At 44.4% G+C, this 24,973-nt stretch overlaps 1 protein-coding gene across 1 annotated transcript in view; it reads right to left on the bottom strand.

The window, feature by feature from the left end:
* KCNMA1 (potassium calcium-activated channel subfamily M alpha 1) overlaps positions 1-24,973 on the bottom strand; it is a 672,109-nt gene that overhangs the window by 133,149 nt on the left and 513,987 nt on the right. The window contains exon 16 of the mRNA XM_070433250.1: positions 8,489-8,598. Coding sequence (XP_070289351.1) covers positions 8,489-8,598 — 110 coding nt within the window. The remainder of the gene's footprint in view (positions 1-8,488; positions 8,599-24,973) is intronic.

Raw genomic sequence — 24,973 nt, forward strand, 5'->3', positions numbered from 1 at the left:
AGCTTTTTCTGTGTGAGACACAAGCTTTATCTCCCTGGCATTTTGCAAAGTGCAAAGCATAAGCCTTCCATAAATGCCGATTAAATAAATGTATGAAAGAATGGGGAGTAGAACCTCACGAGTGGCTGGAATAACACAGAAGAGATAAAGTGGTAAACTGGGAAAGTCTCGTTTAGGCAGAGAAGGCTTGGGAGGGAGTACAGAATCGCGAAAACAAGATGCTTCCTAACGTGTCTTGTTCTTTAAAAGCACACAGATCGGGGTGGGGTGTGCAGAAGGAAATAACAGCAGCAATGTGCTCTGGGAATCTAATTTTTGCCTTCTACCCACGACGCCCTGATGTAAGCACAAATCTAAGACACGGACAACAATTTCTCCTTGAGACCCTCTACAAACTATCACAAGGGGTTCGCTCCTAAGAATGTGCCTGCAGACTACCTGAAATTGATGTCCTGAGGTTAAATGTTTTACTTGCATCATTCGGCACCATTATTTTTGGTAAAGCAAAATGGGCTTTGCTCATCCAATCCTTAGTCACTCCCTGGCTTTCCTCAGGCTTCCATGTTTAAATGTATCCCGGATAGTGTGGTGAGAAAGGAGGCTGAGGGTGAGGGTGAGGCAGGGGTAGGAGAGAAGTAGGAAAGCTCTCCCAGAGTGATAAACAGGATGGAATCAGCCATAAGTTAGCAAAAATTTAACTCCTGACTTCAAAAATAAAATGTCTCAATGTGTCCAATGCAGGAAGTTGTCGCTGGCTGCAAAAAGTAATTACAGGGGAATAGAAATGACTTTTTTTTAAGAAAAAAAAAAATGCCACTGACACAAAGGGTTTTAAACCAGCAATCTGCAATAAAACTGTTGTAATAACAAGTTAGATTGCTTTCTCGGTAATTATTAAGTAGAGGTCTGTCCCATTTGACAATGACATTATACAAAGCCCCCCTTTTTTTACTGCCCACATCATCTGTTAACTATAGTAGTTTCAACCCAGATGTTCCCGAGCAAAGGCTCTTAAGAATTAGAGTCCAACTGTTTCTACGTACCCAGAGGGAAATGCATTGTTCTTGCCACTAAATCAGCCCCCTGGACTAGAAACATTGCTGCTAATATGAATTAAGCATGGAAACCTCTCCTAGAGTGCACACCTTCTAATTTGCTCAGGAAGAATATGTAAATGCATGGCCTGGTGCCAGGAGCGAGGTGGGCCAGGCCGGAGAGGCAAGGCTCAGTGTGCTTTCCATCCCCAGCTCCCCAAAGCGCCCATCTCTCTGCAGCTACCCAGAGCGACCCTTGTAATCAGAGTAGATGCCGATGTAAACACTGGGCTTTGGGAAACCAGATCTTTAGGATGGAGGGGCTGGGATGAAACAGATTCACATTTAGGAGCCTTGATTTAAAATGACAGGCTCTGCAGCCCTGGCTGTTGTGGCTCAGTGGTTTGGAGCATCGGCTCACATACTGAAGGGTCTCGGGTTCGATTCCTGGGTTGCAGATTTTGGTAGGGGCATGTGTGGGAGGCAATCAATGTGTCTCTCTCACATCGATGTTTTTCTCTCTCTCCCTCCTTCCCTCCATCTCTCTCGTCCACTCTCTCTAAATATCAATGGAAAAAATATACTGGGGTGAGGATTAACACAAACAACAACAACAAACACACAAACAAAATGATAGGCTCTCAAAATGGGAACAGCTAATTTAAAAAAATGAAAAAGGGGGTTTTGTAAGGCTGAGCATCAAGGAAATGAACATCATTTGTAAGGCTGTTACTCAGATTCCAGTTCTGACAGGTGGAGCGAGAGGCTTCAGAACCCTCAAATACGCATACTCACAATGATCTCCACTGGCACACCCACTGAAGACACCTGAACTTAAACACAATTACATTCTTTGATATGGGCTTGACATTGGTCTAAAATGTGAATGAGAGCATTTTAGAAAGCTTTATTATTATTAATCAGAAACGTAAGCTCTGTGTTTGCTGTGAGTACCCAGCATCAAGTCAAGCCGTAGCATAGCATCCATCCCGTTTCCAACTGGACTGCCTCCCTGGCCTTCCTGCCCCTGTGGCCTTCAGCGAAGGGTGTTCTTAGCTCAGGATCACTGGCTCATTCACTAGCATGCACAAGGGTTACTGGTCACCTTTTGGGTCCCTGTAGTAGAAAAACTCATGAGTACTGCTCCTACGTTAGTCCTGATAACAATACCCCCAGATAATTCGGTGAATAGGGCCAGCTCTTTGAGGAGAGATAGTTTTTTCAAGCTCAGGCTTGAGCCTTTCCATAAATTCACATAAAATGCTCATTTTTGCAGCCTGGCTAAATACAATCTATCTTATAACAATGGGGCCTTCTGGCTTTTCTGTTCATGTTCAAACTTGGAAGTCTTTCGCTGAAGTCTGCTGCTGTCACAGACTCAGTGAACGCAGCTATAGCTCCCCCGGGGCAGAAGACCCAGCTTCCTCCAGGAGGTCTGATGGCTTAGGCTTCCCCAAGTGGCTTCTGTGGAAAGACCTGCCTGCGCAGAACAACACAGGGTAAGAGCATGACTTCCTGAAAGTTAGGACCCCAGCTGCAGGTGGAAGGGGATGGAGCATCGCCCCAGCCTCCAAGCTGTCTGAACCCAGCTCAGGAGCAGCCGCGTGCGTTTGAGCCGGGCTTGAGGGCACAGCTCCCACCCATTAGCACAGCGGAGACCTGATCAAGAACTCCAAGTTTCCCAGGCACTAAATTCTCCGCATCACACCTGAATCTTAGTTGCTGCACAGCCACAGGGGGACGGAGGGAGGCCCGCTATACTGTAAATCCGTCTTTGGTCCTAATCCCCTCTGAGCTGTAAAGCCTGATACAATTAAGCTTTTACATTTTGTAAGTGATGAATGACGGATTGCTATGTTCACAGTGAGGTGGTGTTCTTGCGGCCAAGCCTGGGCATCTATGGCTTCCTCGGGGGCTGCCCGCGCCCTCCGCTCCCCTGGGCCCTCACTCTCCTCCCTGGAGGCAAGGGTGTATCCTCGTATTTGCTAGTTCTCATGAGAAAATCACTATCACGGTTTCCTCCTGAAAACATCAGTGTCAAAACATATCTGCTTTGCCCAGTCAAAGTGGCTCAGCGGTTGAGCATCGACCCAGAAACCAGGAGGTTGCTGGTTCGATTCCCAGTCTGGGCACATGATTGGTTTGCAGACTCGGGATGTGAAGAGGTAGCCAATTGATAATGTTGCTCTCTCAACCATGTTTCTATCTCTCTATCCTTCTCCCTTCCTCTTTCTCTAAAAATCAATAAAAATATATTTTTTAAGCAAAGATCTCTGCTGCCTCTCCTCCTCTCATCTAAAGGGGAAACCAATCTGCTCTCCTGGGGAAATCTCAAAGAGCCCAGAGTGCTGAGGGAGTTCTGTGTGGTACTGGGTGCCTCCTAGCCTCCCGATTCCATGCCTCTTAGCATCCCCTCTTCCCTCTTTCTCTCTCAGAATCCATTATCCTTACAAGGCACAGATCAAGTGCCATCGCTTCCAGGAAGCTTATCCTGGTCAGCCCAGCCTCCAGGAAGCTCTGTCTCCCTGTGACTCTGAGCATCTGTCCTCCTTTGTGTAGATCCATCCAACAAACACTCATCAATAGATGCTCAGCTGTCTCTGTGGATGGGATTAGTTTCCTTCACCAGACTGCAAACTCTCAGAAGGCAGCCGCTATAGGGAAACAGAACCCTTTTCTTGGCATTTATAACTATTGTTATTAATCTTTTACTGTGCATATATTTGATCAAATCTAATTGCAGGCTCCTCTAGAGATAGCACCAGGCCTAGCACACTGGCACTAACATAGCACATTCATAAAATATCTACTCAATGGTTGGCTGGTGACTGATGGCAGAATTTTCTAAAGGGGAGGGGTAGATATAACCTGAGAATGCCAGGGTAATTCTTTTCTTCCTCTGTGCTTCCATCATCTTTGATGGGGCAGGACAGAGTGGGGGGTGGGAAGACATGGAGAGGTGGAAGAGGGGAAAAGGACATTAGCTGGTTCTGAGAGATAAGTAATGCCATTCCTCTTTCAGAGATGAGGAAACTGGGGGTAAACACCGAGTCCCAGGTCAGGCAGCTGGTAACGGTCAAAGGGAGGAGGTATGCATAAATCAAATAGTTCGTCCCAAATCATGTATCCAGCAACTCCATAGCTCACACTGCATGGCATCACACAACATCCTATTATGTAAACTGCTCAAGGGCAGGGCACTTCCCTAGGAAATATGGCCTCATACCCTAGCCCCTTGCTTTCATACCCCAGCCACCTGCACAGTCCAGTCACCTGCTGAGGACGGTGGGGAGTGGGAGGGAAAGAGAGTGAGTGGTTTTCTGGTGTTCAGACAACAATGGATGGCACCCTCTCCTTTAGATCCCCAAGCTCCTTTGCCTTGATCTTGCTGCCACATGGGCCCAGGAACAAGCCAGCTATGCAAAACCAAGGGGAAATGCTCAGGAGGTGCTGGCCCCTAAAAGGAACATCTGAAGGACATTCTGGGGAAGGTCCAGGACATGCCCACCATGACCTCCAACGAGGCCAAGAGGCAGCTCTGAGTGGTGCAACCTGAACTTCCTCTGGGCTTCTCTGCATTTAGTGTGTATCTGTTCTCCCCAGCCTAAAATTGCTGTTATGATCCCGCATGGAAACATAACCCAGAGCATTACGGTTTTGGAACTCCACGTTGTTTTGCTGTACTGATCTGGATTCAGCATAGGGAGTGGGGAGAGCAGTCGGTGGTCTGCCTGGCATGCAAGAGCGCAGCCTCCTTCCCATGTCCCTGGAGAGTGCAGGACACCCTGTGCGGAGAAGGAAGGATGGCAAGGAAGCACACACTAAGGCCTGACTCTTAGCTTCATGATGACGCCCACCCATGCCTCTAGGCTTGGGCTAAAATCAGAGAGAAACATTCCAGTGTCTGAGCCCAAAGTGGGGAATAAGAGAGGTTACCCCAGTCTGTGGTGTGGAGGGGTGGGGACCATGAGGGTTCCCAGCCATCAAACTTTGTATCAGAATCACCTGATTTGTTTGTAAAAAATGCAAATGTGGGGGCCTTACCCCAGATACTAAAATCTGAAGATATAGCCTAGAAACCTCTCCATCTAATAAGCTCCCAGGAGATTCTTAATTAGCCAGCCCTCATCTAGCAACTACTCGAAGCTGCTCCCCATCGCACAAGGCCCCACGTCGGAACACCGGGTCTGCAACTTGTCTGCGAGGTGGCGTGGGAAGGGGCATCAACGTGTTCAGTGTATAAACCAGGGATCGTGACACTGAATCACAGAACTATTATGAGGATTCAATGAGAAGATGTAACTGAAATATTTAGAAATGATATTGCATTTTATCTAAATTAGTTACTGTTTTTGGAACAAAGCTGAGGCCCAGAAGTCAACGTCTATTGCTGCACCTCCCTAGGCCAAGAGAGAGCATCTCTCCACTTGAGATTTTTAAAAAGCTTGCCTTGGGGGGCCTTCTGCCCCGCCTGCCTCTCTTCCTCCAGCATTCTGTTCTCTTGGGGAAAGACCTTGAATTTCACCCCTTTATCCTGCCCCCTTGTCTTTCCCCAGAATGACTCTCTCAGCTTCTAAGATAGCAGCGAGCTCTCCTGTGTTGCAATCCCACCCTGCAGAGGGGCATTCTGCCAGCCTGAGGGGAGAGCATTTATTGCTTTTATGCTTTAAGATGTTATGTGCTGCCTATTGTTTTAATGTGGTGCATAATTACAGCAACCGCTCTGAAAATCTGTGTATTTGATCTGTGCTTTATTACACCCAGAATATCCCCCAATTCTTTTTTGTCTACATGAAGCAGCTTAAAATATACTTTGGCATCCTTTATGTCATCTTGAAATTGAGTAGCCAATTCTTACTGTAATGAAAATACGTATGCGCCTGCCCGGTGATATACAACACTACACTCTAATTACGGCTGTGCTTTAATTAACCTGAATTGAAGAGTGTTATCATTAAACTGCTGGTAACTTTGAATTATGGCTTTTGTTTAATTTAAAGTAGAAAACACAGATAATTAAGCCTCTAGATAATCAAATGCTTGAGGAGAGCTTCAATGTTTTGGGATGTTCCTAAATCTCATTAAATGTCCTTCCTTTATTGATTATTTCTACCTCTGCCGTATCGTTGTGTTAAACGAATAATGGCACTAAGTTGAACACATTCTCATTCACATCAGACGGTTTTTGTTTTATTGTGTTCCAGACTCTGTACCGAACAAATACTAAATTCTCTGACAACAAGGCGTGTCGGAGGGCTTCGCTCCTCCTCGGGACATGTTCTAAACTTGAAAATCAATCGAGGGAAGGATTTTCAGCAGCCACCAGTGTACGGCTCTTCAGCTGGCTCCGAAGGGCAGTGAGGTTTCACGCTGCCCTGTGGGTCAGCGATGCAGGCTCCGGTGTCCACAGGCCAGGACTGGGCTGGAAATGCAGACCTGGCCTCGGGTAGGTGGTCAGGGCCGGGAGGGCCTGCACAAAACCTCCCCTACAGCAAACTAGAGCCAGTAGCACTCGGGGGAAATGCAAGTCCTGTGTTGGATCATCAGATTTTCAGAAGAGGCCAAAACCTACTTTTTATGTAAAATACTTCTATTTTGAAATTCTGGCAATTAACTTTTTGTAAAAAAATGAAATACTGTAGTGGGCAAATTGATGGTCGCATTTAGCCGCTTCCAGGGAGAGCAGCCCTACCCCTACAGGTCAGCATGCCTGTGCTCTGATTTGGTTCCCAGGAGTAGCAGAGAAGCAGGGAGAAGGCAGGCTTTCAAGGGCGCACTCATGTTCGATGCAAACACAGGTCAAGCCAGGGAACATCAACCACCAAGGAAAGGGCTTGGAAGACTCCCTGCCAATGCCTCCCACGCCATAGGAGCCCTCAGCCTTGCGGTGTGCCCACACTACCCCTCCTCCAGGCAAGGGAGGCCACAGCTGCTATTCATAGAGCCAGCTCCTATTGGAAGTCCCGAATTCTCAGCGCTTCCTGTGCTAGGCGGGCCCAGCTCCAAGGTGGAGAAAGTCCCCAGGGACGGCCTCAGTGCTGCAGGGCCAGCGCCTCTGAATGGTTAATGTCTTTCTGTTTCAGAGAGAAATCGCTTTCAGAGACAGGAGACCATGGGAGTTACAACAGGGCAACCATTCTCAGAAAATAACTTCTTCCGAATCAATTACCTATTCACTTTTCCAGTCCATTTAGCATTTAAACTTTCGCATAGAGACAGGGTGAGAAATTTCAGTCAACAGCCAAACCACTCAGGATTGCTCAGGGTCTGGGCCAGGGACAGACAGAGTGCACCTGCTGTGTTCACTGACAGGCATCTCCAGGTAAATCCCACAGTGCACAGAATAGGACTGAGCCAGGGGAAGCTGAGAGCCCCCTCCTCAGATCTTCCTTTCCAGAGGATCTGTGTGGTGTCTAGGCAGGCAGACAGCACAAGGGAGCAGCTTTTCTTCCAATGGCTCCCAGATTCCCCCGTTTCTTTCCAGTTGGTATCAGAGACAGCTTATCAGAGCCCTTGCTAAGGGGTCAATGGATCAGGCTGAATGTTTCAACGCTTCCAGGGAGTTGGTGTCTTCACAGGGAACAAAGCCCCTGTTTGACTTAAACCCAGCGTCTGAGATCCTACGGGGGGATTTGAGGCATCGTCCTGGTGGTGGAAGTTTCTTGGGATCTGGGACACCTGAAGCTCTTAAGGTCACACCCCTTAGGTGACACCTGTTCTATCTATGGCTGGGGCTGCCCTTGTCAAATCCGTCCTGCTGAGCCAGGGTCAGGAGAAGCTGAGCCTTCCTACTATCCTATATAATAAAGAGCTAATATGCTAATTAGACTGAACGGTAGGATGACCATCCAGATGACCTTCTGGATGAAGCCGGGGCTGCGAGGGTCAAACCCCTTGCATGAATCTCATGTATTGGGCCTCTAGTTGTAACATAATAGTTGTCCATGTTGGGGACTTTTTCAAGGTCTCTTTCTGGTACCTGTGGCTCTGCATTTCCTTAGCAAATCAAGAAGGCACTTGGAACAGTGGCTTCTCTGATGTCTCTATGACCTGACTTAAGTGAAAGAGATTAAAAATCCTTTCATCAAGGGGCTAGGGAGATTTGCTAGTAAAATCAAAGAGACTTGGGTTCACACCTCCCCTTCATAAATGCGCCTGCATCAAGGGAGCATAATTCAAGATCTGCAGGAAAATGCAGTTCCTAATTTAGTGCAAATGATGGACCATGCCTGAGATCCTCAGGACTGGAGGGAAAAGTATGGCCAGCAGAAGTCCCCCAAGCGGAGACCATTCAGCGACCCACCTTCCCATTCACTGCCCACGGCAGAGCCCATAGGACACAGTCCCCAAGTGTCCAGTGTCCCCACTGTGCTGGGCAGAGGTGGGCATCTTTCCTGAGGGGGACCCAGTGAATATCCCTGAGGCCCGAGGAGCATATGAGTATGGTCACTTACTCACAAACAGTAGGGAAGGACAGACCCACGAAGGCACTGGAGAGATACTCTGTGTACATTTCATTGGAGACTCCTTCCAAGTAGTATTTCTGCCACGTGTCTTCCTCAATCTGAAGGAGAAGAGCAAGAGGAGGGTTTGAGATATTGGCAGAAGGCTATACAAGGAGAACTTGAGTTCTACCATTCTGGAAACAAATGCACGCACTGGGTATGCGATATTGACCTTCCTCAACAGCCAGGAACATAAGCAGGTCGCCCAGGTGAAGCTTTCCATGGCCCTGAAATCACAGGCTAGCACACTTCTTTTTCAACCTGTCGATTCCCAATGGTGTAGAGGCATGAGCGCTCACTGCCGTATCGGCGGGCAGGTAAACCGATGTGGTTTTTTGGGGAGAGCAATTTTACAATTGTTATCAATATTGATAAAAGTCCACATTCTCTTACACAATTCCATTTTAAGTATTCATAGCAAAGATACACGGAGGCAAGTATATAAAGACACATGTATAAGAACATCCTTTCTATTCACAAAAAATTGGAAAGAACCAAAAATGGCACGTGTGAAATACAAAGAATGAAAAGGTATGATAAAAATGTATATGTGAATATAGAAATTACGTAAAAGGGCACTCTAAATAGTGTGTATAGTCTGATCCTGTGTTTTTTTAAATACCCTATAATTATCTGAATGCTTGTAAAGCCATGGGAAAATGTAGAAAGCTTTATACCAAAACACTGAGATATACAAGGACACTTTTTCTCTATAGATTTCCCTATTGTCTGAAGGCTTTTACAATGAGCATATTTATATTACAATGAAACAATACACCTATTTCTACTTTGAGGGGGGAGATTTTCCCAACGCTATACTGAATACCACAAAGCATAAAATGTAGCTTCAGAGAGGTCTTACCAAAATTTTCATTAAAATGTGGGGCGCGGGGGGGGGGGGAGGGGGGGGCGTTGCCTGATTAATCAAGTTTAACTGGTTTTCCCAACAACCTTCTTCATGCTAAGAATTTCTGAAAAAAATTTTTTACCATGGAATCAATCTTTAAAAATTATAAAGTGAGTAACAACAAGAATGCTTAGCCACTCTGGGAGTTTGGGGATCTCATCGTTCCCCATGCAGGCAGGCAGGCTGTGTCCTTGGGTCTCTGTGAGATGCTGCCTCCCAAGTTCATTGCCACTGGAGGTTCGATAAGGGGCAGGATGAGGGGGACTTCCCAGCCAACAAGAAGTGGTTCTTAATAATTCTTGCGCAGATGTTGAATGAAAAAGCATCTTGCCGACAGTTCAACAGTAAGTTAACTAGGGAACTTCAATGTTTGAAATTGAAAGAGACTTGGAAACAGAGGGAAATGAACACCTACCACCTACTTGGTGACACTGTGGAATACAAAAAAAAAAGCAAACCAGAAATAATTTAGAAATAAATTGAATGCTCCCTGCTTCTAGGCTGTTTGCCTGCTTCGTGCTCAGTCTGGGTGATTAGATTGTGTTGGTTAACCTCATTAGTGGGAGCTGCTTCTAACCTACTCCCACGCGTTCCACATTAGCCATGCACCACTGCTGGGTGCCGGCTGTTTATCTCCAAATCGGTCTTCCCCAGAGTGGGGTCTTTTAAAAACAAGGCACTCAACCATTTCTACTGCTAAACTGTATGATTTTCAAAAATTAGCTGCAATGTGTTGAGCCTAAGCACAAACTTTCTGATTTCCTCAAATCATAAGATTTCAACTTTTTTTTCTCACATAAAAGGTATGCCTGCTTTTATAAGCAAATATCATTAATTCCAACTAACCTGAAGAAAGCCCAGTCTTTAGTAAATAATTTGAAATATAGAACATTTGGGGCACTATACCATCAAAACGTTTTATTGGTAAATAAGATAGCATATGGGGGAATGCCAATGGTAAGTCATAGAACTTTATAAGAGCAAATTGTATTCTAATAAGAATTTGGCTTGTTCTTTTAGCAGGGACATTTATTTATTTATTTGTTTAATCATCACCCGAGGATATGTTTATTGGTTTGAGAGAGAGAGCAATATCAATGTGAGAGAGAAACATCTATCCTTTGCCTTCCATATGCACCTCCTGAATGCACCCCCAATGATTGAACCTGCAGCCAAGGTGTGTGCCCTGACCGGGAATGGAACCCACAATCTTTTTGGGGTAGAGGATAACACTCCAATCAACTGAGCCATCTGGCCAGGGCAGGGACATTCCTTTTATAATGTGTTCCACATGTTGCTAATTTAAATATTACAGTGAGTTTCAAAAATAATGAAATGAACCTTTATCTCAATCGTTTTTTATTATTGGAGGTAATTCCTCAATTAATGTGGTTTCCATATTGTCCGTTTAGGTATGGTCAGGAATTTCATGCCTCTGTGTTCTAATGGAACTACTCTTTGGACCAAATTTTATTTTAGGTTAGTCACTAAACTTTTGAAAGTAGAAACAGATTCTTTGTGCAACAACAGTATTATGTGTGTTTGTTTTGAACTTAGCAAAAATCATTTGTTTCACTGATTTGTTCATTCAGCAAATATTTGTTGAGCATATTAAGTATCTCAGGACCTGTTCTAGTTACTGACAAAATCAATTTAAACCAGTATTTATTTCCCCATATTTTTTCTCTTTCCAGAAAAAGCACCAGCTATATCTAGCTATGATATATTTGACCAAAATATCTGACTTTGACTGACTTTCTACACATTTCTTTTTCTGCAAGTCTGCCTTTGTGGCTGATTTGAAATGCTTAAGGACCAAAAGTCAAAAAAGCTGGAAAAAATATACCTAACTTTCTGGAAAGCAAAATGCCTCTTGTTATGCAGACTCTCAGGTTGTATCTACAGTGAGGATATGGTAGCAGTGAGTTCTCAGTATACAAGCAGAGGAGTCTAAATTCATAAACCAGGTTTCCACGTCTTTAACACTGTTTCCATAGGAATGGGTCAACATGTTTTCTGGTTTCTGATAAATGTTTCACACACAGAGAAAAGAAACAATAACCCCCCCCCACCCCCCAAAAAAAAACCACTTAAAATGGTTAAGATGGTAAATTTTATGTTATATATTCTTATCACAATTAAATTTGTTTAAAAACCATATGTACCACATAAGAACAGAAGAATCAGTAATTCACTACTACGGAGATGCTTTAATCCTTAGGGGCAAGAATGACAAGTTGTGATGGAACAAGGACAGGCACCAGCAGTCCCATCAGGAGAGGCAGGTGCAAGCACCCAGCCTATGACACTGCAGTGTGTCACCGACGCAGATAGCAGAACCTCACTCCACATCCCCAGACCAGGGTATCAATGGTAACTTCTTATTCAGGTTCGCCTTTCTGTGTCTCAAGCATGGCATCTCTGACTTAGTATGGAAAAGAAAAAGTGAAAAAAAAAAAAAGTGAAGGTCCCTTTTATCTTTGTCAGCAGCAATGAGATGCATTCTCAGGAAAGGAAAAGTAAGTGTAAAATATGTCCAGTTTAAGACACTGTGGTTAACACAGAGGAAAGGCCAGTGTACAAAGAGATCTAGAGAGGGTACAGTGAGTTTCGTCATTATGATTCACCTTTAGCAAAGGACAACACTGAGGCACAGAGAGCTTAAGTAACCCACTTAAGGTCACAATGCAATGAGTGGGACAAACAGGATTCAGAGTTCATGTTCTTTCATATATATATAATTGATTTCAGAGAGAAAGGGAGAGGGAGAGAGAGATAGAAACATCAATGATGAGAGAGAATCATTGATTGGCTGCCTCCTGCACGCCCCCTACTGGGGATCAAGCCCACAACCCCAGGCTTGTGCCCTTGACCAGAATTGAACCCAGGACCCTTCAGTCTGCAGGCTGATGCTCTATCCACTGAGCCAAACCAGGTAGGGCCAGAGTTCATGTTCTTAATCACCTACCATATTACCTCTTGCTAGAAATGACAGGGTCAATATAGGAAAGCAGTGATGCTAAAGTTTATGGGCCAGGAAAGACTTTCTGCATATAAGCACCTAAGGGGAAAATATCAGATCAGAACACCCTCCAAGATTCAAAATCCTAAACCCTGGAACCCATGACTTTGGCAGAGGTCAGCAGGAGTAACAATGATCTTGCTTCAAGCTGGAAGACTTCAGGCTTCCTCTCAGCATGACAGCATCTCTTCTATACAATGGAACCATCCCAGCCTCCAGTTCTTTCCTAAAATAGTACATGCTGTTCTCCACATCTGTGTTGTCAACGTATTTTTAACTGCAATGTGAACACTTCCCTGCAGAAAAAATGAAGGAATGGGACCAAAACGACTTAGGGAAAGGCGCCAAAATTAATTTGCCAGTCACTCAGCAATCTGTCAAAGGCAAAACATTGCCTGAGGCAGCAAGTTGTCCTCCGCCTGTCCCATCAAACTCCAGCTGTTCCAGAAAAGCACCTAGAAAGATGCGTGGGTGACCTGTGCATCAAAAACCCACAGACTCCTCGGGGAGAAAAGGAATCGAGCCACTGGCCAGCTCGTCTACACTTCTCACAGTCTTATTCATTGGCCCTTCATTATCTAATTTTTCAACCAGTGAGTTCCACCCCCAAGAAAATGGCTGTCCACCAGTCCATGGGCTGATGGCTCCGTCATCAAAGGCACCTTCCAACTGGAACCATCCGCCTTGGCTCTGGAGGAAGGAACACCTTCTTGATTCCAATTCTGCACGTGTTACTAATGACTGGTCGGTAATGACACCTTTTCTATTTTATGCTTTCCCTGATTAGCGTGAAACTATGTTTCTCCAATGTTAACAGCCCGGTGAATGTGGAGAATCAACCATCCAGGCTGGGCTGCGTTACAAGGATCATGATTTCTGTTCCAGCAATGAGTCAGGATAACCATGTTGATTGCAGCCAAATAATTTTGTAAAAGTCTATCCCTACCTCCAGAGTCATCTAAATAATTCCAAAGATGATCACATTCCAATCCATGTTTAATTGAAAACAAGCACACTGTTTTAATCCAAATATATGTTCTATTGTGTACATCAAAAACAATGAACTGAAAGGAACTACGAAAACCAATGACCGTTATTTTAATAGCTGCAATAAGAAGAGGTGAGTCGTAACGCACACTTGAACATTGCCCAAAACTGGTAGTAGGAGGCCAGTCTAATAGCAGGTTGTTGTTACATTTATAATTTTTAAAAAATATATATTTTATTGATTTTTCACAGAGAGGAAAGGAGAGGTATAGAGAGTTAGAAACATCGATGAGAGAGAAACATTGATCAGTTACCTCCTGCACACCCCCTATTGGGGATGTGTCCGCAACCAAGGTACATGCCCTTGACTGGAATCGAACCTGAGACCTTTCAGTCTACAGGCCCACACTCTATCCACTGAGCCAAACCAGCCAGGGATACATTTATAATTTTTTAAAAAATGTATCTAAATTCTCAGCTAATATTCTTCCTCTTATAATGTGACAGTCTTTATAGTGTGACAATCTAAAACAGTGCACTAACATCAACTGGCCAATGTACCTTAGATCCCATCAAAACATATTTATGAGAGAGAGAGAGAGTCCATAGGAAGTGTCAGGCCTCTGATGACAATTATAAATGGAAGCAGCATTTCTGGGCTCCGGGCTGATGAGTGTGTGGCTGGTGACTAAAATGAGTGGGGTCACTGTCCCCTCCTTCAGCAGCACGAGCGCGCTCTGTCCCTGGGACACATCTGCTTTCACGCTGCATCTAAGGGTCTCTTGCTGGAAAGAACGATGCTGAGGGCAACTGAATGTTGAGAAGACTTTATCTCTGGGCAGCTGGGTTCTGTCTCTCCTTTGTTTCCTTCTAAGTCCCCATGTTAACAAACGTGCCCCAGTTGTTATCCATGGGCATGCGGCTCTCTCTTTCTCTCTCCCTTCCCAGCCTCTACGTTCTTCAGTATAATTACAGCCCCCCCCCCCCCCAAACCAACTCACAGAATTGAAAAGCAACACATTTGAACTAAAAAACAACACGTTTGAATTTTGCTCACTTAAGTCCTCACAGGTGGAGGGACAGGGACTGCCTCCATGCACCGCTTTCTGAGGGTGGGGGAAACTGGTGATCCAGTTGAAATCAAAGGAAAGGTGCAGAAGAGATGGGGAATGAGTGGTACTGTGCACCTTTCAGAATATGTTTCTTTCTTGTGCCAAATTGCCCACCACGCCTGTCCTTGGATATGAATGCAGGTCGGCGGCCCTTCCGATAGCAGCATTGCACGCTGGGGACTCCATAACCATTTGGCATCTCTCAATTATAGCCCATTTCAGACTGCATTGTCCAGAATGTGAGGGCAAGAAAAAAGGATCTCGGATTTTTCCAAAGGCTTCAGGACAATGTCAATTAAAACAAATTATTTGAGATTTGATGATGGAATGCCAGATAACTGGTTGCTTGAGCGCTGGACGAATAAATAAACAACTCCAAAGACACATTTTGGGGTAGACGTGAGCCAAGTCTCTTATTCCCAGACTAGTGGGCTGCAGACTATCAAATAAGATTTCTTCCATCACACATTATGAAAAAAATGAATCCATCTGAGGTATTTAGAGAGAGAACAGACCACACCACAAAGCATTAGCGTACATGGCATTTCCCCACTATGTTCCCCAGCCCAGATTATTTCAGAAGAAACAAAAAGTGCCAGAGGGACTGGAGGTAAAAGAATGGTTAGCAGGAAGCATGATATGAGAACTTTTAAAAATAATAATTATTGCCCGCTGGCGTAGCTCAGTGGTTGAACATCCACCTATGAATCAGGAGGTCATGATTCGATTCCTGGTCGGGGCACATGCTCAGGTTTTGGGCTTGATCCCCAGTAGGGGGTGTGCAGGAGATGGCTGATCCATGATTCTCTCTCATCATTGATGTTTCTCTATCTCTCTCCCTCTCCCTTCCTCTTTGAAATCAATAAAAAAAAATTTTTAAAGAACAATTATTTAGAAATTATTTAAGAAAGTGTTACTTATGTGGCAGAAAATGGGTGCTTTTTTCCCAATACATAAAAGATCTTCTACTCTCTTATTTTTTTCTCTAATGTAGCAAAGGTGTTTATGCTTAAGAGATGTCAGACTTTTTTAAAGATTGGCCTAATTACTGTCTATCCAAATATAACTTTGTTTTTGCAATCCTGCTAATGGTTAACAGCATCCTCATTTTTGCTTCAAATAATAAGGTTCTTAAAATACCCCTAAAACAATTCTAACCTGGTAGAGGGAGCAGGAGTACGTGCTCTCCCGCAGGCTGAGCAACCTTCCCGGCGACACTTCAGCCCCACACATGGGATTTCCCGGGACAGAGCTCCTCAGCCCACGTGAGGTGAGGGACCAGGCTTTTATTTTTATTTCTAATACCTATTCTTCTGCAGGCAAAACCTTCGGAAAACTAACAAAAACGAATTCCAAAACAAGAAGAAGAAAAAAGAAATGAAAAGACAAGACATGCAAAGTACAAGTCCAACATTTTCATCATGAGATTCAACGGATATCAAATCGATCTGCCAATTGCTGTAAGTTTCAAAGCGCCTCCTCTCGTGTTCTTCCTTATCTCTGGGTAGGCGGGCAGCAAACAGTTCCCAGGACCCTCCAGGGATGGCGCCTGTGGCCTGTGGTGGTGCTAGCCACCCTCTCACAACCCTTCCTGCCCAGTTTCCCCAGGGGTCCGTGGAGTTGAATTGTTCTCAAGTAAGATTTTCCAAAGTAAGTGACTAACGGGTGTGACCTTGAACATAAGAGTCGGTGAAGAGCAGGTTCTAGGGCAGTGGTTCTCAACCTTCCTAATGCCGCGACCCTTTAATACAGTTCCTCATGTTGTGGTGACCCCCAATTTCATTGTTACAAATTGAACATAATTAAAGCATAGTGATTAATCACAAAAGCAATATGTAATTATATATGTGTTTTCCGATGGTCTTAGGCGACTCCTGTGAAAGGGTCGTTCAACCCCCAAAGGGGTCGCGACCCACAGGTTGAGAACGGCTGTTCTAGGGTGTCCCCGTTAAAATGGAGGCCATTTTGAAGGCAGAAATTTTTTCTGGATCTCCAGTGCCTGGAACAATGCAGGGATCATAGTAGTAGCTCAATGATATGTTTGAATGGATGAAATAAATTTGGGAAGCACTGGATTTAACACAGTCAAATGGGATTTTTTAGGGCAATACTTGGAGTATTTAACACATTAGGATGAAGTGTACGTCTCCAGGGGGAAAACTTGGTGTTTAGTCACAGAACCCACTTTCTAAGGAGCAGCTCATGGAGATGGGCAGTGCCGATCCAAACCTTGCTCTCCCTGGCTTCCCGCCACGGCGTCTCCCTTGATCCTTCTGTACCAACAGCTCTCTCTATGGCCATTCCCAGTGGTCAAAGTTCAGCTTCCTAAAAGTTCGCAGTAGGCGCCTCCTCACTGGCTAGGCTGCTCTGCATTTCCCCAGCTGGTGTGCTCCACCTCACCTTAACGGGAACACTGATGGTGCCCACCTCCAGGGACGCTGGTAGGCTGGACAGATGACCCAGGTAGAATGCACAGAACACTGCCTGGCCCAAAGGAAGCAGCCAGTACCTACATAAGCCACCATCACAGCATTTGAGTCTCCTAACCGCTCATAAGAACTACAAGAAAGCAGAACTGGGAACATGAGCCCCTCCTTTGTGCACTGAACTTTGCATCTTCTAGAACAAGCAGCACGGTCCCTTGTAAGAGGTGCTTAAATATTTGTTAAACTGAACTGAACAAGACAAAACTGGAGGAAGACACAAAGTGGCATGCACCATTTCCCCAGGCATCTAATCACAAGCACCGATCTCTTCATAGCATTTAGAGTCAGACCATGGAATGAACCTACTCTGCCTCCAAATGCTGAACAATTGTTCATTCTTGAGATCAAACAGGGAGCACGTGTAATTGGGTCCTTTTTTAAACTTCCCAGAAAACTTCTGGGCATAAGCAAATTCTTCTGAGCAATTTCGTCATCACAGAGCATCTTGGGCTACTTATTAGCAAGTGGCTTACAGTTTTCTAAATTCAAAACCCAATAACATGGAGGCTTGGATTTGAAAGAAGCAACTCTCAGGAGCTGGTGCATCACCGGCAACCTCACTGAAGTCCTTCATCCTGCTGGCGAGGAGTCCCACCGCCACCCCTACGGAGAGGAGCCTCCTTTCTCAGGCCCATGCTATCTTCCTCATGGGACTTCTCCCTTCATTTGTCCCTTGTCTTCATTTTATAAATTCTGATGTTTCCAATGAATCAACATTGGAATCAAACAACAATGCAACAGCAAATAGACTGAGCCCATTAAAGACTATATTTGGCAATGCCATTACTTCTAAATTCTCAAATTGAGGCCAAAAATAACCCATTGGTGGCTTATTTATTTGTATATTTAGAACTAGGAGGAGATGAAACAAGTTTGAAAAGCATGGGAGTCGGCACAGGAATTATGAGCTTGCTTTGGATGAGACAAACCATTAGAGTAGCTTATGCTTTTGCAGAACCTTCAGAATTTTAGCAGTTTGGCGAGAATCCCACTGCATCCACTGATGTTAACAGTTGGGGTGATTTCTCACCAGGGGGCACGTTTTAAGAGCTTCTTTAACTAGTCTTCCGAGGCTCTGAGTCCAGTGATTGTGCATGGGACTCACCCAAGGTCTTAGACAAATGCAGTTTCTGATGCTGTGGTCCTGGGGTGGGGTCTAAAATTGCATTTCTGACAAGCTCCCCACACATTGATGCTGCTCAAACATGGACCACACTCTGAGTACCAGGATCTATTCCCAAAGACAGTGAAGGACAGCAACCAAGTATTTTCCATCATGCCCTTATGGACCAGAGATTAAGGAGAATCAATCACAGCCAAAGCATTTGAGTTAGAGATGAAAAAGAATGTCTTCCAAGAGTATCACTAAATACTGGAGCCAGATAGAGCAAGATTGTAGCTAATTAAGTACAAGATGGGTATCCAAGTGGTTGGGTTGCTGTGGTAATTAGTCAAAACAATATTTCAAGGATCCAGATTTATCAGCATAGTCTCTCTCCATTGATCCAGTGACCCCACTGATAGCATAGTCTCCATTTCAATGTGGGCTGTGTAACAGGAGAACAATAATGTGGCTATATTTAATTCAATTAAAAATAAAGTTTCAGAAAATGGCCCTCATTTGTATCCCTAATTTCTATTCAACTTTCCCATTTTAGGACACAGTGCTGAGTGTGAGGATGAAAGCACTTGCCAACTCAGTCCCGTTCCAGTGACAGCAGATTCTGAATACTTATGTCTCCTATCGCTGTACAATACGGCCTAATAAAGGCGAGCCAAAGAGACCAGATTTCATTTCAGAGCAAAGGGTTCGCCCATAAACTTTTGCTTGCTGGCTGAAGAGAGCCATTCCGGCCGCGAGCATAAATTGTGCTCGCGGTAGGTATCAGGGTGATGGGGGGAGCCAAATGGGTTATTTGTGAGCCAGGTATCCAAGGCAGAGGCACCGGCTTTATTGTGTATTCATTGTTATCTGGAAAATCTCTTGCCAGCTAGAGAATATTTTTACAGGAAGTTAGAAATGACTTCAGAAATTCCCCTCTGCCGCTCCCAAGAGTGGGAGTTAGGCCTCATCAAAAAGACATTTGGTGCAGAAATTGAAAACGGGCAGCCTATAAATTGCTGAGGTATTTAGCTGGGTGTAGCAGTTTCCTTTTCAGAGGGACCATGATCCTGCGTGCAGGAGCAATGTACAAAGTACAGAAGTACATTCAGGCTCTGGGTTCAAATCCCAACCTCACCGAGTGCCTCTGGGCAACCTGTGTAACCCCTCCAAACCTCGATCCCCTCACCTGCAAAATGAGAGCAACGGTGGTACCTACCTCTGAGGAAGACAGCTGAAATGAAGAGAGACACAGAAAGTGTTTAACACAGTGCCAGGTGCCAGGTGCTCTGGTGTTTGGATCACACTAAAAGATGGCATTTATTGAGTATGCACCCTATAGATGTTCTATAAATGTCAGCTATCATTTTAAGTAATAATGAGTGATGATGATGGGGGTGGGGATGGGGATAATGATGATGACGGTGAAGGTAATGGTAATGATGGTGGTGATGGTGGCAATGATGACATCCCTGCTGCTCACTCCAAGGAACACAGGCCAGTTAGAAGTTGGGCTTGTGATGCATGGCTTCCTATTTTTTAGCTGATTCTAGAAAAGCCTGGAACATCGCTGGTCATGAGATGATCCTCTAACCTGAAGGGAAACACTAAGCAGCTTGAATCTGTCTCCTGAAGAAAGCAGTGTTCTGGGATGTCTTCCCTCCTTTCTGCCTCTCTCAATGGCCAGCAAGTTCATTCTGAATAGGTACGATGATAAGAGATAGGTTAAATATTTGGAGGAAATGATGGTCTCCCAAAATAGAAGAAGAGCCATGTGTGGACAGCACCTTTACAGTGATGTAGAAAGACTCAGCCTGGCTTTCTGAGAGGAGCCCCGACTGGATTAGCTCCTTCTGGTTCCAGGACTTGACTCTTGCCCACATCCTTCACTCTGTTCTTATCTCTCCTTCTCCTTCCCTGCAAATGGCTTTGCTCCTGGTTTCCAGCCTCATCTCGAGACTGATTTGATGCCTAGAGCATCCTTGGTCCACAGGATAGGCATGCTAGTAACCTGGTGCTTGTTCGAACATTATCACTAAAAATACCTGTTCAGATTGTGTTTGGAGGAGAGGCTGAGCACCGGGTGGGGAGATAAGAGAGAAGATTGACCACTGGTAAGAGACCTCAGCCTCTACGTGCCGCAGCAGTTCAGTCCAGACCCCCCTTCTGCATACTCCCTGCAGCAAAATGAAAGCCTGGGGTTATGTGGATTCATCTTCTTAGGAGGCAAGTTAGAAAATACCTGTTGTTGCCTGAACAGGCCTCTTGGGAGAAGGGATCCCATCCCTCCGACCCCAAAGAATTCACTGAAGCATTCCTTTCAACCATGAATTAATTGTATGCCTTCTCAGAACAGTCCTGGAGGGCATATTTTTCTCCTTGTTGGATTTCTGGAATCAGTTTAGCACTTGTTATAGCTCAGTATCCCCAGAAAGCTGCCAGACTAGCCCTCACCCTGTAGGTGGTACAAGGCAAGAAGAGAGAGGACTTGTGACTGTCCAGTTTGGGCAGGGAGAGGCCTGTCTGTCCTTATGCTCACTGGTCATGAGCAGTTTCAGTCCTTCAGGCAGGACCCAGGGGATTGCTGCTCTCTGAGTTCTCACAAGTTACTCATTCCAGCACAGTCTCCTCTCAGGTAAGCCAGCACAGGCTCTGTCCCGGGCAAGGCTGCGCTTGTTAGATGGGCTTTCATTACATAAAGGAAAGAATAGAGCGTCTCCATGCACTTCAGAGGCCTGGGAAAAGCCAGACAGATGCACCCAGCATCCCAGCTTTCTCATGTCTGAGCAGATAGAATCTTCCAGCCCCCAGGACGGGGGTGGGTTCTGACAGAGGGGTTGGCGGAGTTGAAAGGACCAGGGTCACTTAAGCTGATGAACAATGCCTCTGCCCTAGAAAATGTATTCAAGCAGAAAATTCTGCTAACTCTATCTCGCCACAAAGAGTTCCAGGGACCTCCCCCAACATTAGTCATTTACAAAGATGTTGGCAACACAGAATTGTAAGCACTATAGGGAAGGATGCTTTCATGCCACCCCAGAGGATAACTTTATATTAAGCTCATCCTTCTTTCTTCTCCCATTAGTGACCCAAGCAAAACCCAGTCCCAAGTCTCATCACAAACAGAAACCCAAATAGTACCACCTTCTCCTAAGAAGGAAGACGGGGGTTAGATGCATTCTTACACTGATGATGTCTCCAACCACTTTTCACGGTGAAGATAAAGCTCAGAAAGGTTGAGTGATCAGTCCAAGGTCTTGCTACAAATCATGTGCTAAGTCAGTCTTACAGCTCTTCTCCTACCCATTCCTTGGCCGACTGCACAACTACACAACTGTCCTCTCACACTGTACAAGGGAGGGAGGGCAGGCAGAGGGAGGGCTGTGCTGGCAAATTTAGATAACACAGTGGTCCATGGGTATATCTGAATAGGGAAATACATGCCATGATCTTTGGATGGTCAAGTCTAATACCTAATCTGAATTCTGAAAGGAGCACAGAAAATTCCCCTCTCACTCGTTCTTTCCTCACTAGTCTATTCAAGGAGAAGAAAAAATACCCAACCACTAAAATAAATGGCCATCTCACTACCAAAGTTTAGCTAAAACAAGAAATGCATAGAAACTCCTTAAGAAATGATACTTCCTTTGTCAAAGGAGGGACTTGATTCAATCCACTGTCCTAAAAAGCAATGCCATAAATATGGAGGCTAGGATGAAATACAGACTTCTGTTGTCAGACTGACAGCAAAGAACTTTTGCAAACCAAGGTCATGGGCATAGAGATATATGTTACTTCTCAGTGGGCAGAGATGCCCTAACCTGCTGACACAGTATGGGGAAAAGGGAGGAAGTGATATCTCTCACTCACACGTCAATTAATGCCATCCACTTCCATCCTACGCCCCATTGCCTAGTGCACACAAGGCAGTGTCAGGGCAGGGCACCTGTATTTCTTTGAACTTGAAACCCTTATCAGTGGGACTGCATCACACTTGTTACTGTGAAACACCTGTGGCAGTTAATGATAAAAACTACAAAAATTATACCCAATTGGAGGGTTTTATCTCATGTCATTTTCAAGCTGGCAGATAGATGCCTAATTTGATCTCAGCATCATTTTACTGGTGTCCCAAAGTTTCTCTAAATCAGCCAGATGAGCCTGAAGTTGAAACAGCCACCTCACATTGTTCTACCGGGAGCGGTGCTGGATTCCCCGGCCCCAGGGTTTGCCACACCATTAGCCTGTGATGTAAAGGCAGACTACCTCAAACTCATCCCAAAGGGAGTGACTATTAAATATGCTAACGGACACGACGCCAATGGCAGCAGCTTGGAGGCAACAATCTCCCTGGTCCGGCTGTACAGGACAAACGTGGAGTATGGCGTCCGTGGTGCCCTCTGGGCTTCTGTTCTGGATGAGATGGAGTAAGCACACTCCACCCTGTACCCTCCACTAACTGCATCTACCACATTTGGACAGAATGCATGGACAGAATTTGAAAGCTCTGAGAAGTAAAAAGCAGCTGGTAGATTAGGGGAAATGACCAGAATGGGAAGGACCACTAAATCAGCAGTGAGTTTACCATCGTTTCTCCTCTGGTATCCTTTGCCATGACCTTAAGGCAGCCCAAATCTCCTAAGTGAGCACTAGGATGTGAGCAGAGCAAGCTCCAAGAAAAGCTCTCATTCTGGCTCAAAAAGCAGTGCAGGGAATTCCTAACACTGAGAGAAAATGGGGCAAACCATGGTTTATCTTTTTGTTTTTAAATTAATTTCTCACATTCCACCCCTCTCCCCACCAAGCCATCAAGTGGTAGTGGTAGCAGTAGCAGCAGCAGAGGCGGGAATGGGAGCTAGAGGATTTGAGGCCCCAAGAGAGTGGGGCAAAGCCCTGTTATTTTCTTTTAAAAAATATGTTATTACTTTAATAGAGAGAGGACAGGAGAGAAAGAGAGAGAAAGAAACAAAGATGTGAAAGAGATACATGGATCTGTTGCCTCCCATCGACCGGAGATTGAACCCACAAGCTGGGCATGGGCCCTTACCAGGAATTGAACCTGCGACTTTTTGATGCATGGAACAATGCTCAACCAACTTAGCCACACCGGCCAGGGCAGTCATGTTGCTTTTTATCTCTCTTTGTCCTCCCATTGGTTGTCCCCAGTCACTGAAATAGCAAAGCAACATTTTTTAAAGCCCCAGATCTTTGGTCAGAATATCAAAAAGGAAAACCCCATGAAATTGAAAGTTCCCTGGAGATCACAGAGAAAGAGGACTTGGAAAAGTAGCCCATTGTGATTGATTATGAATTTCTGGGCCCACCCTGAGCTGTGTGCATGAATGGAACTGACCTTACACAGCATATATAAATTTTGAGAACTAAACTATAACATAGTCTATGGCCCAGTCTAAGACGGATATGGGACAGATTCAAAGAGCAATGCCGATGCTTTGAAAACCCAACTGCCATTGGAATCACGCGCCATAGAAGCTTGGTCAAGAACTTGCAGCCTAAAATCAAACAGGTCAATTTTGTGCCAAAATAAAATTATCAACATTTTTGTAAGATTTATACAAGACTCAGAGTTGCATAATAAAATAATCAAGATGTTCAGGATATAATAAAAAAAATTACTTGGCATAGGAATAATCAGAAAATATCTCAACTTGCATCTAAGGCCTAGAGGGCACAGATATTAGAATTGTCTAACTAAGGGCCTTAAAGCTATAATAAAAATGTTTCTATAACTAAATGAGAACACTTTTATAAAGAATTGAAAGATAGAAAGATAAAATGAAGAATTATATGGAAATTCTCAAATTGAAAATACAATAACTAATGTACTAGGTGTACTGGTTAATAATGCGGATTTTTTCCCAATAGATGGAGTTACACATATGTTAATATATATGTGATTTGATATATATGCTATTTTGTTGTATTGACAACAAGCTTCAAAACTTCATATGTCAAATTTGCTGAAGGTGTTAACATCATATTTTTACACTTAAAAATATCGAATTTCATGCCACAAAGTGAGCATTTGTGGGAAGTTATAATTCATTACTTTATTTTGAAGAAAAGTGCTGCTGAGAGTTATCATATACTTCAGGAAGCTTATGGTGAACATGCTCCATCTCAAGATACTTGTGAAAGCTGGTTTAAATGCTTTAAAGTGATGATTTTGATGTGAAAGACAAAGAACGTTCAGGTCAACCGAAAAAGTTTGAAGACCAACAATTACAAGCCTTATTGGATGAAGATGCGTGTCAAACTCAAAAACAACTTGCAGAAAGATTAAACGTTGCTTGGCAAACAATTTCCGATCCTTTACAATCAATAGGAAAGATTTTAAAGGAAGGAAAATGGGTTCCACATCAACTGAACGAAAGACAAATGGAAAACCGAAAAGTCATCAGTAAAATGTTGCTTCAACGGCATGAAAGAAAGACTTTTTTGTATCGAATTGTGACTGGCAATGAAAAGTGGATTCATTTTGAGAATCCCAAATGCACAAAATCATCGGTTGATCCAGGTCAACCATGAACATCGACTGCAAGGCCAAATCGCTATGGAAAGAAGACAATGCTCTGCGTTTGGTGAGGTCAGGAAGGTGTGGTGTATTATGAGCTTCTAAAACCAGGTGAAACTGTTAATACTGATCGCTTCTGACAACAAATAATCAATATGAACCACGCTTTGATTGTGAAATGACCAGAATGTTCCAGAAGACACGGCAAAGTAATTTTGCTTCATAATGACACACCATCACATACTTCAAAACCAGGTAAAGACACGTTAAAAGATCTTGCCTG

The sequence above is a fragment of the Myotis yumanensis genome, unplaced genomic scaffold (genome assembly GCF_028538775.1).
Source record: "Myotis yumanensis isolate MYYU_CA2020_CCGP unplaced genomic scaffold, mMyoYum1.0.hap1 SCAF_13, whole genome shotgun sequence".
NCBI classification, from domain to species: Eukaryota; Metazoa; Chordata; class Mammalia; order Chiroptera; family Vespertilionidae; genus Myotis; species Myotis yumanensis.